This window comes from Chaetura pelagica, unplaced genomic scaffold (assembly GCF_000747805.2).
Source record: "Chaetura pelagica isolate M959 unplaced genomic scaffold, ChaPel_1.0 scaffold138, whole genome shotgun sequence".
Classification (NCBI taxonomy): domain Eukaryota; kingdom Metazoa; phylum Chordata; class Aves; order Apodiformes; family Apodidae; genus Chaetura; species Chaetura pelagica.
Window position 1 is genome coordinate 2,496,295 of NW_009954215.1, and position 12,655 is coordinate 2,508,949.

The 12,655-nt window shown below is 41.8% G+C and overlaps 1 protein-coding gene across 1 annotated transcript in view; it reads left to right on the forward strand.

The window, feature by feature from the left end:
- Positions 1–12,655, forward strand: part of XYLT1 (xylosyltransferase I) — a 112,079-nt gene that overhangs the window by 95,826 nt on the left and 3,598 nt on the right. The window contains 2 exon segments of the mRNA XM_010003295.1: positions 1,743–1,938; positions 7,165–7,498. Of these exon segments, the coding sequence (XP_010001597.1) occupies positions 1,743–1,938; positions 7,165–7,498 (530 nt within the window).

The following is a 12,655-nucleotide window of genomic DNA, read 5'->3' on the forward strand; positions in this document are numbered from 1 at the left end:
TTTCCCTCTGGTGATAGCATGTCTCAAACACAGTAGGTGCAGGGATGCACTTGGGCTGAGCGCCTCAGCAGCATTCCGTGGGCTGTTGGGTCTAAGAGCAGCCACCCAGTGAGCTGATCCTGCCATCACCACCCCAGCTCATTTCACACTGCAGGACCTGTGAGGAAAGCCTCTTGACACCTCAGATCATCTTTGGAGACAGTCCCATGCTGCCACCCGCAGCACCCCAGGAAACTTTTATACAAGGAGCTGCCTCACACACTGTTTTAACGAGGGCCAGCTCAGAGGTTCAGAAGGCTGTGCCTCCACAGACTGCTCTGCCACCGAGTGAGATTGCATATCAGCATCTTCAGTGGAAGCAACATTAATGTGTTATTGAGATTTAATTTATTTCTCCCCGTCTCTAGGCATTTTTACTCGATGCTGCCAAGAGACAATTTACTCAGACTATTCCAAGGATATTGTAAATATTTGCTGCTGCACACATATCAAACAGGGGGCCTTAGTACTCGGAACAGAAGTCAGATTGTTGCTGGTGTTGGCTGCGTAGCTTTGCTGTGCTTTTGCTCAGGCCATCAGTGCTGGCCCTGTTTGTACCCCATCTTCTTATGTTTATTTCTCAAGCTGTAGATACTTCCTCATTGGTGTTGCTGGTTTCATGTAATGGAAAGTCCTTGGTTAGCTCCTCTTAGTGCCATGGTCTTGGATGTAATAACTAGCATGAGGAGTCACACTTCACTGACTTGACTGGCAGGGTGTGATATTGGTTGGTTTTCAATGTGTTGCAAACACATTTGTTTTACAGTTACTATCAGTGTCGTAAAGTAGCAAAATATTTTATTTCAGAATTATGAATAACACATTTTTAATTCTTTTATACATCCATATGTACACAAACGTCATTACTGATGTTTCTGAGACTGTAGCAGACAATTGACCATAAATTTTAATTATTTTAAACCAGTGCTACAGTGTCTTTAAATCTGAACTGTGACTGAAGGCTTCCAAGTTTCCTGATGAGAGGGTTTTCCTGTTTGTTTGACCTTTTCTCACTTCAATTATAAGTAAAAAGTCCAGAGCAAAAGCAACCTCAAGATTTTAAGGAATGTGAAGTTTATTTTCTAAAATAAAGGAGACCTATTATGGGGACCAGATCCTGGTGTCCTTCACTGCAGTACCACTCTACAGAGCTGTCTCCTTGGGGAATTGGTTGTGAATCAGATTTACCTGCAGGAGCAGATCAGGGCATCGCTGGGTCCGTGCCCGGCCATGCAGCACCCTCTGCTGTCCCCAGCCTGCTGCTGGCCCACGCTGCTGGGCAGCTCTGGGGACTCCCCACTGAAGGCAAAAAAGGAAAGCCACCTGATTTGGAGCAACAGACACATTTCTTGAATGTTGTTGATCCTTGCAAAGAGTGCTGCAGCCTAACTGTGCATCTCTGGGTGGCACTTTTACCCAGAAGAGGTAGTAAGGGAAGGGAGTTTTCTGGCAAGCAGAGGTATGTCCTGAAGAGCTTAGAGCTGTGAGTATGTTCTAAATTAGCATATATTCTTAGTAATATTTTTTATGTTTCAGGGTAATTGGAATAGCAGAAGAATATTTGATAATGAGTCATGAACGCATTTCAAATCTCTTAATGTACAATGGTGAATTTTCTAGTTGAAATGAGTGTTTCCTAAGCATAAGTAAATGGGAATTTCATGTCTCTCTTGTGTCACTGACGAGCGTGTGCTGTTTTACAGATACTACCCCATGGGCCATCCAGTTTCTGTCCACCTTTACTTCCTTGCTGACCGTTTCCAAGGCTTCCTAATCAGACAACATGCAACCAATCTGGCTGTCAGTAAACTAGAAACTTTGGAAACATGGGTGATGCCAAAGAAAGTCTTTAAGATTGCAAGTCCACCAAGTGATTTTGGACGATTACAGTTCTCAGAGGTAGGTATTCATAGCCACCTATGCAGAATGTCATGAGCCTCTGGAGGAACTGCATACTAATTCAGCAGCCTTTGGAATCTCTACTTCCATGTAACTTGCAGGTGAGGGTGGCTCTCTAGCTACGGGTCCTCTTCATTGACTGAAACACTGTTGCCAGTTCAGATCTGTGGTCAATCTTCACTTCTTAGGTTACTCTGAGTGTCCTCACCCCCTCTTGTTTAAAGAACAAACTGAAGGCATTTACAGTTGTAAGTGGAGCTCAGTAACTTAAAAGGTTTGTGACTGTTGTGAGTGCTGTGAGACACACCTGGGAAAAATGTCATGTTTCTGCAGCCCCAGCTGGGAATGGGGATGTGGTATTCATTCCTCTCAAGAATATGCTGAAAAAACCCTCATAACATTAGTGATAGTCAGGCACCAATGCCAAATGTGAGCAGAATATTGATGTTGTAACATCAAAGAGGAAATTATCACAGTGGTGACTGAGATTTCCCACAAATCCTGTTTTTTCTTCTAGGAATTTGTTTCAGGATCTGACATAGAGAGTAAAATATGTACCCTGCCCTAAAAATATATCAGGAAAGTTGACCACTAATAGAACCCGACATCAGTGTTCTGTTTTAAAGATATGACTGTCTGAGCAGTTAATTTCCTGATTTTTCTTGTTAAGCCACAAATTTCAATTAAGGTATAAAATTGATTGAACAAATGCGTTCCAGTCATTATGGCCAAGTCCATAAATTACCATCTTCTTGAGCAATTAAGAAATGCCTAGGTAGGATTCAGTGTTTTGGTGTACACGGCAAATCCATGACACTAATGTGCCATTAAAGAGATGGATGGAAATTGTGTTTCATTTATCAATGTGTCTGATGGTAGGCTTGCCATTTCATCCAGTGATAAATGGTCGTACAAGCTTTAATTCTTGTGATTTGTAGGAGTATTTCTGCTGTTTATTTGGTACTTTAAATCTCACTTTCAACCTGAGCATGCCTGCTCTGGATCTTTCATTTGAAAGTAACTAGGCTGGCAGTCGGAAGGGTTTTTTTCTAATTGTACTTCTAATGAGAAGTATTCTGTTGATCTTAAGTGTTCTAGAACTCAAAAATCTTAAGAATACATCTGACTTCGTAACAGTTGTAGGGAGAAAACAAACCTTGGACCAGACTTTACTTGCTGGCAACTTGTCTGGTCCTCCTTGTCCCCGGTGCAGTGAAGCCAAACCTTTTTTCCCCAAAACCAGCCCTGCCACAACTGTGAGCCTGATCCACAGATGCCCTGGAGCAGCAGTGCCCAGTGTCAGGCTTGGGGGAAGCAGTGATGTGCTGGTGGCCTCCTGGCTGCACTGTGCCCACAGCTCTGAGCAGTGTGTCGCCCTGCAGGGAGGATGTCCAGATCCCACAGCTCTAATGAGCTGCTCTTCATGGCCTCATAGACCATGGCTGGTCCATAACCAGCCCTGTAGGAGCTGCTGCTGCAGTGAAGCCATGTGAGAGCAAAGCATGGGAAGGTTTTAATCAGTGGTGAGGTTTTCTCAGACTGAGGCAAGATTTTCTTCTAATTGAAAAGCATAAAAAGAGTTTTGGTGGCAGTTTACTTGTTTTCATTATTTTTTCTTGTATGAACTCTTTAATTGTCCTCCCCTTTCATAGATGGTTCATATTTTAAAAGACCAGGGGGTACAAAATAAATCATTTAATAATTTCTCAATTGTTTATTTTACTTTCTGCCTTCTGTGGGCCTGCAGGCATCTGTACCTCTGAGGCAAATTTTTCTGTTTCTCTGGTATAAATCCAGCATTAACTTCTGCTTCAGTGTGGCAGGAAAGCCTCTGATCTGCTACTGCTTATTCACATGGCACTTCTTTGTCAAAGGCTGGCAAGTGTAAAACAAAGTTAGCAGTTCAGCTAAGCACCAGAAAACAAACTTAAGATTTGTGCTTATTGGGACATGTAACTGCTGTTTTTTCAATAACTTTCACCCCATGATCTGGCAGAAATTTAAAACGGAATGTTCTCAGCCTTTGGAGCTGAGTGCTTTCTTCCCATTTCGGGTATGACTTGAATGTGCTTCTGGGTGCATTTGTGACCCTGATGCACAACTGGAATTGTAGTGGAGATGACAGGATCTCTTCAGTCTTCCTGCCCTCTGCTCCTTTGCTTTGCTTTTCAGACTTTGCTTCCCAACTAGCAGATTTCACCACACAACATGTAAAGGCAAGTGGGAAAAAAATCAGCCAGCTGGGCTGTGGAGAAGCCTGTGGGGTTAATGGCAGCATGTTGGTGGCACACGGCACCTGCACTCAGGTTCGGGCTGAGTAAAAAAAACCAGACTTACAGGAAAACCAAGAGAGACGATTTCCAAGCATGAAACTCCCACACCTCCTAAAACTGGCTTGTGCACACAGTATGGATCCTACCAGCCCTTGTGGGCTCATGACAACTTTTACATGGAGGGCAAAAGATGGATTTGCTGTACAGTACTAAAGTATCAGCTCAGTGTGTATCAGTTGAACACTTAAGTTCATTTCTGGTCTTGTTAAAACTTGTGATTCATCACAGAGAGTAAAATAAACTAGGTGGCAAGCAATTAGTGTGCATTGTGTGAACCTAATGGTCCTGTTTGTGGTGAGCAGTGAGACACAAACCCATAATCAAGGCATAATTTGTCTTGGGAAAAATTTATCTTGGGACTGAACAGGAGTTTTAAGCCAATGAGAGAGTTCCAGCTTTCCAAACGTACCCCGTGCACAGTGCCTGCTCTTGAAGCTCAAAATCATGGTGATTAAAATAATTATGTGGAAAAGTCAGTTTCTGAGCTACATTCCCTCATAATTTATCAGATATTCATTACTGCTTGATTCCATCCCATACTTCGTGTGTTCCATTTGAAGTGGAAGCTTACTTAGTGTTTTAAGGAACTATGAAAAATATTGTAGGGGTGTATTAACTCTTGGGTGTGAAACCAGAGCTCTCAGAACTGGGAACTCAGCTGTGTAGAGCTGAAGGGAAGAAGTATAAACCTCTAACTACTACTTTAAGTAAAATTCCCTTTAAAATACTGTGCTTTTAAACCCCATTTGTACTGCAAGTTGTGCAGAAAAGGAAACTGTCCCCAGCTGGAAACTGCACATAAATGTCAGGTCCTGTAAATAGATATGTGCAGCTCCCTGTTTAGTTTTTGAGGATTATGTGAGCTTTTTTGGTGTTCTTCAGTAATATTGAATGTGGAGGAAGGAGCTTCCTTGCAGGGTTTTCTTTGCCCAAGAGGTTTGTTGCACTCTGGTAGCTGTGACACGGCCACACTCAATGAAGGCTGGCGGAGTAGATAGTGAGATCTGGTCAGGAAATTTTCTTTCTCCACTTATTTCTATACATACTCAGTTGGTATTGTCAGGAGAGCATGCACTGACAGCTCCTCAGGGCAGTCAATGCTTGGGTCTGATATCTGGGCTATGCTGTCTGGTTTGATTAGCTGGTGTGCTAGCTGAAATACCTCTGAAATACCAGCGATTCTGCTGTGCTGATGGCAGAGTAGTGGAAGGCTCATTTTGTCTCATATTCTGCAGTGTCATAGTCCAGTAGCAGGAATTGGTATGATGACAGATGGATTTAGGATGGTAGGTTTTTATTCTACTGGCCTTGTAGCTTTTTGCTTTTAGTCTTCCTGTAATTTGTCTGCCAGCCACAGCAATTTATTTAGAGGGGTTTGGGGACTGGACAGTTTCCAGTACAGGTATCAGTGGCAGTAGGCATCAGGTAGTTGTCAGGTTTTATGGATTTGAGGGGATTTTGACATTATATTGGAAACATTTATGCTCAGGAAATGAGACAAAACCTAGAAGAAAGGTCTCTGAAGCACATGAGCTACAATTATTTGTTATGCTTTCAGGAAAGCTGGTTCTGATCATGTCCATGTGAGGTGAAGATTAGGGACAGGGACAGTTCTCGGGGGAATCTCTAGTGTCTACAGGGGATCCCATCTGTATGTGCATCGACCTGTGGAGACTGCTTGAGAGAAACCCATGGTTTCTGTATAGGAAACAAATCAGCTTAGGTCATCTTCACTGTTTGGAGATAAGGCAAAAAAAGACCTGAAGGGGGGACTATGAGGGGTTTCAATACCAGACTGGCCAAAACATCTGGATATCTCTCCAAGGAATGATATCTGCTTGTCAAAAGGAGCCAGGGGGTTCTCCTGTTCTTCAGTTCAAATGAGGTCCCTCAAATCTTCTTGTGTTTGATACTGATCACTTTTGATTTGAGATCTTGGGAACAGGACCTCAGGGGACAAGAGAGGTGGGCACTTCCTCCAAAAGCAAATACACTGCCTTTGACACTGCAGTCCACCAAGCTGCCATTTTAATAACTGATGGAAGCAGTTTGTTAATGGTCAGCCTCATTTAGTAAAATGTCTTTCAATTGTCTTAAGAAGACCGGTTAGTACATTGTTGCGCTCTTTGTTTAGAGATGCTTATTCTCATTAGCGTGCAAGTGTTAATGGCAACAGCTTGTATGTTTGTATCATCCCGTGGGTTATGGGTGAACCTTTCATATAAAGAGCAGTGAAATATGAAAGCTGCTAGGAAAAGAAAGGTCCATTAAATATTTACACTAGATTGTGAACCAACTGCTTTACTGTTAGTTAGTGAATAAATAAAAAACAATCTCACTGTTATGACAGTTAGAAAAGTGTTTACCATAAATAGCTTCCCACATCAGGCAGGCAGGGAGTGCAAGGAGACAGCATCTCCTGGATAGCTGTACTACAGGGCCTGATGTGACTTGTCCTAAAGTCATCCTCTTCCTTGTCTTAGCAGCTGTGTAGATCTCTACTGCAGGGCCCATCTCTCAAATGTGTCATACATCTTCATGACCCAGGAGATGATGGCTCATATTTTTTCATAGACTTTGTTCAGGTGTGGTCCTTTGTCGGCTACTTCCACACAGGAAAAGGGGAGCTGTGGTGGCGTGATATGTCAGTCTTGCAGAAAACCCTTGTATTAATCAAAAGTGGACAACTGGACCAAAAATAACAACCTAGTGTTCAGGGTTGTCCCAATTTGTGAATATATTATGATCTTAGGTCCTGTTGCCATCAGTCTTTATATGTATGTATAATTCATGTAATGAAGTGTGATTTGTGTGTCTGGGAGCCCTTGTTTGATTTAAGGGTCTTAGATGCTTACAGAGATGATGGTAGCAGCAATATGGTCTTTGATTTCAGATTGGCACTGAATGGGATGCCAAGGAAAGGATTTTCCGGAATTTTGGAGGGCTCCTGGGGCCAACAGATGAGCCAGTTGGCATGCAGAAGTGGGGAAAGGGCCCCAACGTCACCGTTACTGTCATCTGGGTGGATCCTGTTAACATCATTGCAGCAACGTACGACATTCTTATTGAATCCAGTGCTGAATTTACCCACTACAAACCACCTTTGAACTTGCCCCTGCGACCCGGAGTCTGGACAATAAAAATTCTGCACCACTGGGTGCAGGTAGCTGAAACCAAATTCCTTGTTACTCCTCTCACCTTCTCTAACCAGCAGCCTATCAAACAAGGTAAGTTCTATTATTTAGTACAGTATTTATGTAATACTGTAGTCACTGTAAATGCTGCTGTTAAAAATGAAGTAGCACTGTATTGGAAAAGGAGAAAATAAAGAAATTTTATAGATACTAAATCAGAAGAAATTGTTGCACTAAGACAAGTGGAAGTGTCCATATCCAGCCTGTAAAACACAGCCACTTTGAACAAAAGGCTGTTTATATCTTTAAAATATGCATAGTTCAGAATCCAGAGAACTTCAGGCTCTCAGTGATACAGCAGCTATTGTAAAAGCTATCCTTTAGAAATAGAAAGAAAAATGGGTCTCTGCTGCTTTTCATTCCCATTTGCTCATAGTTGCAGCTGTTTAAACTGTTTTCTTGACAAAGTCTGTTGTTTAACAATACAAATATTAATACACAAAATGCTGAATGAGACAGAATTAGCCTAGGCCAGAGCTCACCTGACTTAAGTGTCAGGTACAGGTACACACTCTTGCCTGAGACCTGCCCAAACCTGCTAAGTACACACCAAGCAGTTGTGTTACAGAAAGCTCTATGGGAATGGCCATCTTGGAAAGTGCACTATCAGACTTATTTTAGAAATAAACCATTTTCTTCCCTGCCATGGCAGCCCTGAGCTATCCACGTTACAGAGGTCATCTGCCAGTGTCCACAGGCTCCCAGCAGCAGTTTGCTGTGGCACAGGCAATGTTTGAGTGCTTGGGTCTTCAGCCAGTGCAGAGGACACTGAGCTGGGAAAAGAGAGAGCACTTAGTCACACCTGTTTTCCTAGTAAGAATTCAAAATAATTGTTTGCTATGAGTATCTTTACCATTCTTAACATGTTCAAGTGCTTCCATCTGCCCAGTATTAATATTCATAACTTTAAACATCTTAAAGTTGCTAGATACATGAATGATCCTATTAAGTTTTCAGAAGTTCTTCTTCCTGACAAGGCAGCACATAAATGGAGTCACACATTTACCTTCCAGCATAACGTGCTGCTTCTGTAATGCAAACACCAGCAGACAACTGCTGAGAGCTAATGCAGCCCTTATCTTGCTCAACAGGAGCTTGATTCTACACATTTCTCTGCAGAAGAGCTGCTTGACTGATTTCTTCTTCTAACATTTGGTGGCATCGTTTCTTAAGCAGAAACTAAACCAGCCACAACCTGCTGCTGCTATTAGCTAATAGGCAATGATAAATTGTGAAGAAACGCCACATGTAGCAGGAATACGTTTTTGAAGTTTGAGGCAACCTGCTTCTAAGCACAGCTGTTATTGACTTGTCTCCTGAAAATAAAGAATTCCATGTTTTTTTGCTAAGTTAAAAGTTAAGGCATGAATTGGATGGAAAATGTGGCATGTAGCCAGCAACCTTGCTGCTTTTCCCTGTATCGTGAGAGCTCTGTGGACAGTTAAGAATGTCTCAGACTTTAAGCATCAGCCCACATGTTGTGGTATAAAGGGCCAAACTCCCTTTGGTCCAAACTCTGAATCTGGAATAATTGCACTGAATACACGGAGTTACTCCGTATTGCCCATTGATACACACTGGGAGAAGATCTGGCTCATATTTGTTGTTAAAGAGCCCTGTTCATTCATATGGTAACTAGAACCTACTCTAGGAATGAAATAAAAAAGGAAATCTAGGGAAAAAAGCTTCAAAAGTGATTTGCTACTGCTGCTATGATGTATCATCTCCAGATATCTGAGGTATGAAGGTAAAAAAGAAAATTACAGGGGCAGATAGTGACACTCCAGTGTAGTTAGAATTGTATTTACCATGCAAATTGCTGGTTTTTGGGTTTTTTAAGGCTTTCTGTGTCAGTGACACTATTGTGTTCTGTGCAGGCAATTGTCATGTAGCTTTGATTCTCAGCTTTTGTCAGTTTGTCACCACTTTTATTATTTAAATATATTTTTCTCTGCCAAACAAAGGCATTGTGAGAGTATGACAGAAGAATTAGAACTAAAATAATGATTTCTGTTGCTGTAAACAATGCAATAGCTGCCAAAAATCTTCTAAAATGAAGGGATAGTGTTATTGTGTTAAGACTGAAAATAAAACATACATCAGAATTAGCCAGGAATTGTCAGCAGAAGAGCAGAATATGATTTATTAGGGATTTATTCAAAATTTTGTTCTTTCAACCATCCTTGCCCATCCCTTCCTTCCCTTCCCTCCACGCCCGCCCCCCCCAAACAAAACAAAACAAACAAACAAAAACAGGAGAAAGAAATGCTGTAACTCTTCTGAGAAAGATTAGCCTGGAAAGTAATTTGCTACTTCAGAAGCTTTCTGAATGACTGATACATTTCATTCCACTTTGCATGTCATTTGCTTGATAATGATTTGACCCCCTCTGTCTCAGAAACTCCAGATGTAGAAACCAGAGCCCAAATAGTTACACAGGTAAAAATTGCTCTCTGATCTTTTGTTTGTGTTGTTCTAAAAAGCATTTGGACAAACTGGCAGCAGCCACTAAAATCTTGTATCTTGAGAGCATGAACACGACAACAGTCACCGTATTTCTTCAATGATTACTTACCTGCATTACCAGCATTACTTACCTGCACATCACTTCAGCACAGAGCACAAGGCAAAGTTGCTTTCAGTTTCGCAGCATCATGAAGGGAACCACTTGCTCCTCTTTCAGTAATCAAAGTGAAATGTCGTTGTTCCTGTATCATGACTCTCAAAAGCCATAGCTACAATTCAAAATAAGAAGGCTAATTGTAGGACAGCAATCAGCAAAGATGTTTTCTTTAGCAGCTCACAAAAGCAGCACATGCAGCTAGTTTATTCTTTTTCTGTTCCCATTTATTTATTCTTTTTGGCCTAGAGTCTGTGCATGCAAGTAAAATCATAAAAGGAAATCAAGAGCAGGTGCTTTCTTTGATATTGTTTCCAGATGTGTGTAATTGACAGAATGTAAATTGTTAAGAATACAGATTCATTGACCTTTTCAAAACCTGGATCTGTAACAGTTAGCAAGCTCACTTTTTACATGGAACTACTGAGTATGCTGGGAGGACTGAGGTGTATCCACTGTAAATGAGGCTCCCAAAGCTATTTCAATAGAAAGTCTAGAATCTGATCTTACTTATTTTTTCTTCCTCCTCTTCCCTCTCCAGTCATCCAAATCTGTGTCTGTTTTCTCTAGTGTGAGTTTTGTCACTGATCAGCTCTGCCTTCAGCAGATCCTCTAGCTTGAGAGTGCCTTCAAGTGATTGCAAGGATGGAGAAAGAAAATTAGGTGAACTTGAGAGATAAATCATTTGGAGAAATCAGGTTCACTTGCTCCACCAGTGTCTTCTTCCCTCTGTGTCCTGCACAGCCAGATTCTGTTTTATTCTTCTTCTAAATGGCAGTGTTGAGTTTCTCACCATATGGCTGAGTGAGTTAAAGCCAAATACTTTGTGCTTACTGTAAGGACACGGGAGGGCTGCCAAGGACCAGCAGGACACCCCAGGATTAAATTGCGCCAAGGTGGAGAGGGAGTGCAATATGGAGGAGGCAGAACAGGGAGAAGAAGATCAGTAGAAGATCACTAGCAGTGCTAACGGACAGGAATAGGAGTTTCTTGCTGTTCTTCAGGCAGCTTGAATTTAAGTGCAATTCAGAGAATGTGGTCACATGTCCAGGACCTCTGTGTAGGGACTGGAAACGCAGAGCCAAACAACAGGTATAATTCAAAGCATTTACCCAGCAGTTCAAAGGCTATAACTGAAGCTATCAAATAGATTTCAGTTCCTAAGAAAAAAGAAAATTTGGTAGAGGTTGGCTCTGCATCCCCACTATCCCACTTTCCCACCCTTCGTGCTGCGCAAAGTCTGTGTGAAGCAGTTCTGCCAAGTGTGATCACACTTCTCCCAGGGACACTGAGAGGGGCAGAGAAAAAGCCAAAGCAATTTCATTTTTAAATTTGAGATCATATTCATAGCAAAATTTCCACAGCTATCTCCCAGCAGGAGTGACAACAACGAGTTATGTGTTTAATGTATAGTACCTGTTTTATAAAAGCTAAATAGGTTAGTGGGAGCCAGTGGACAGATTCACTTCTGGCACAGAAAAAGCCCCAAACCTCAGGCTGATACCAAACACTGAATTGAAAACAAATTTTTGAAAAGCCTTCTTCCTTCAAACAAGGAGGCAGTGAAGAAGAGCATCCTTCTTCACCCTAAGCAACACCTTTCATGTTCGATTCCTCGCTGATCACAAGCCCCAGGCATGGAGCTTCTGAGCTCTACTGCTCCACAATGGGACAGGGCTTGGACACCAGCTCCTACTCCCTCTGCCCATCCCTCCAGCTGCAGCTGTGTCTTGTAAAGGCTTGATGGCATCAGCAGACATACTGCAATGCACACATGCATCTCAAAGGCCTTTTAACTTAATCCATATTTATAGATCATCTTAATTAAGTATATATCGGGAAACCTTTGTTTTGCCATTGGTTGTTTGCAGTGGCTCAATCAATTCTAATTGCATTGGTGCAGATTATAATGTGAGTGGCAACTTGTGTCAGAACTGCTGTGATTTCTTTAAATTAACCATAGTTACCTCATGACATGTTCTTGATAGAAGCAGCATTAGCAGCAGGCAAGTGCATGGCTGCAGAAGAGTAGACATGCCCCAGAATCGTCATTCTGAGAAAAACCCTGGAGACAGGGATTTGCTTCAGAAGTTAGTTCAGATCTGGTTGACAAGGAGTTGATTAGCTTCACAGTGAGCAAATGCAGGACTGTCTTGTTTGCTGCAAGAGAAAACAAACACAATGTCAATAAAAAATTACCTCTTTGCCGAAGGGTTTCAACACAATTCAGGTAAAGAAATGAAGCTGTACATTCTCTGTTGCTTAAAAAAAAACAACACAGGTCTAGCACCTTAATGCATACCAAGGTAACATTTTTTATTACTTAGCCCACTCTCTGTCTAAACTCATTTGCTTTTTCTGCAAAGTGAGGACCAAACCCACACAAAAATGCTGAGATCCCAGCTTATGCAGCTGCCTACAGACTGTGTATTTAGTCCAAAGAAATTATACTAAGAGGAGTCACTTGAGAAATAAAGTGAAAACAAAAATGGGGGACAAAAATAACTCGTTTTTTTAAAGCAATAGTGTAGAGTCAGTGGAATATATTTTGCATTGATTTTTGTCCTGCT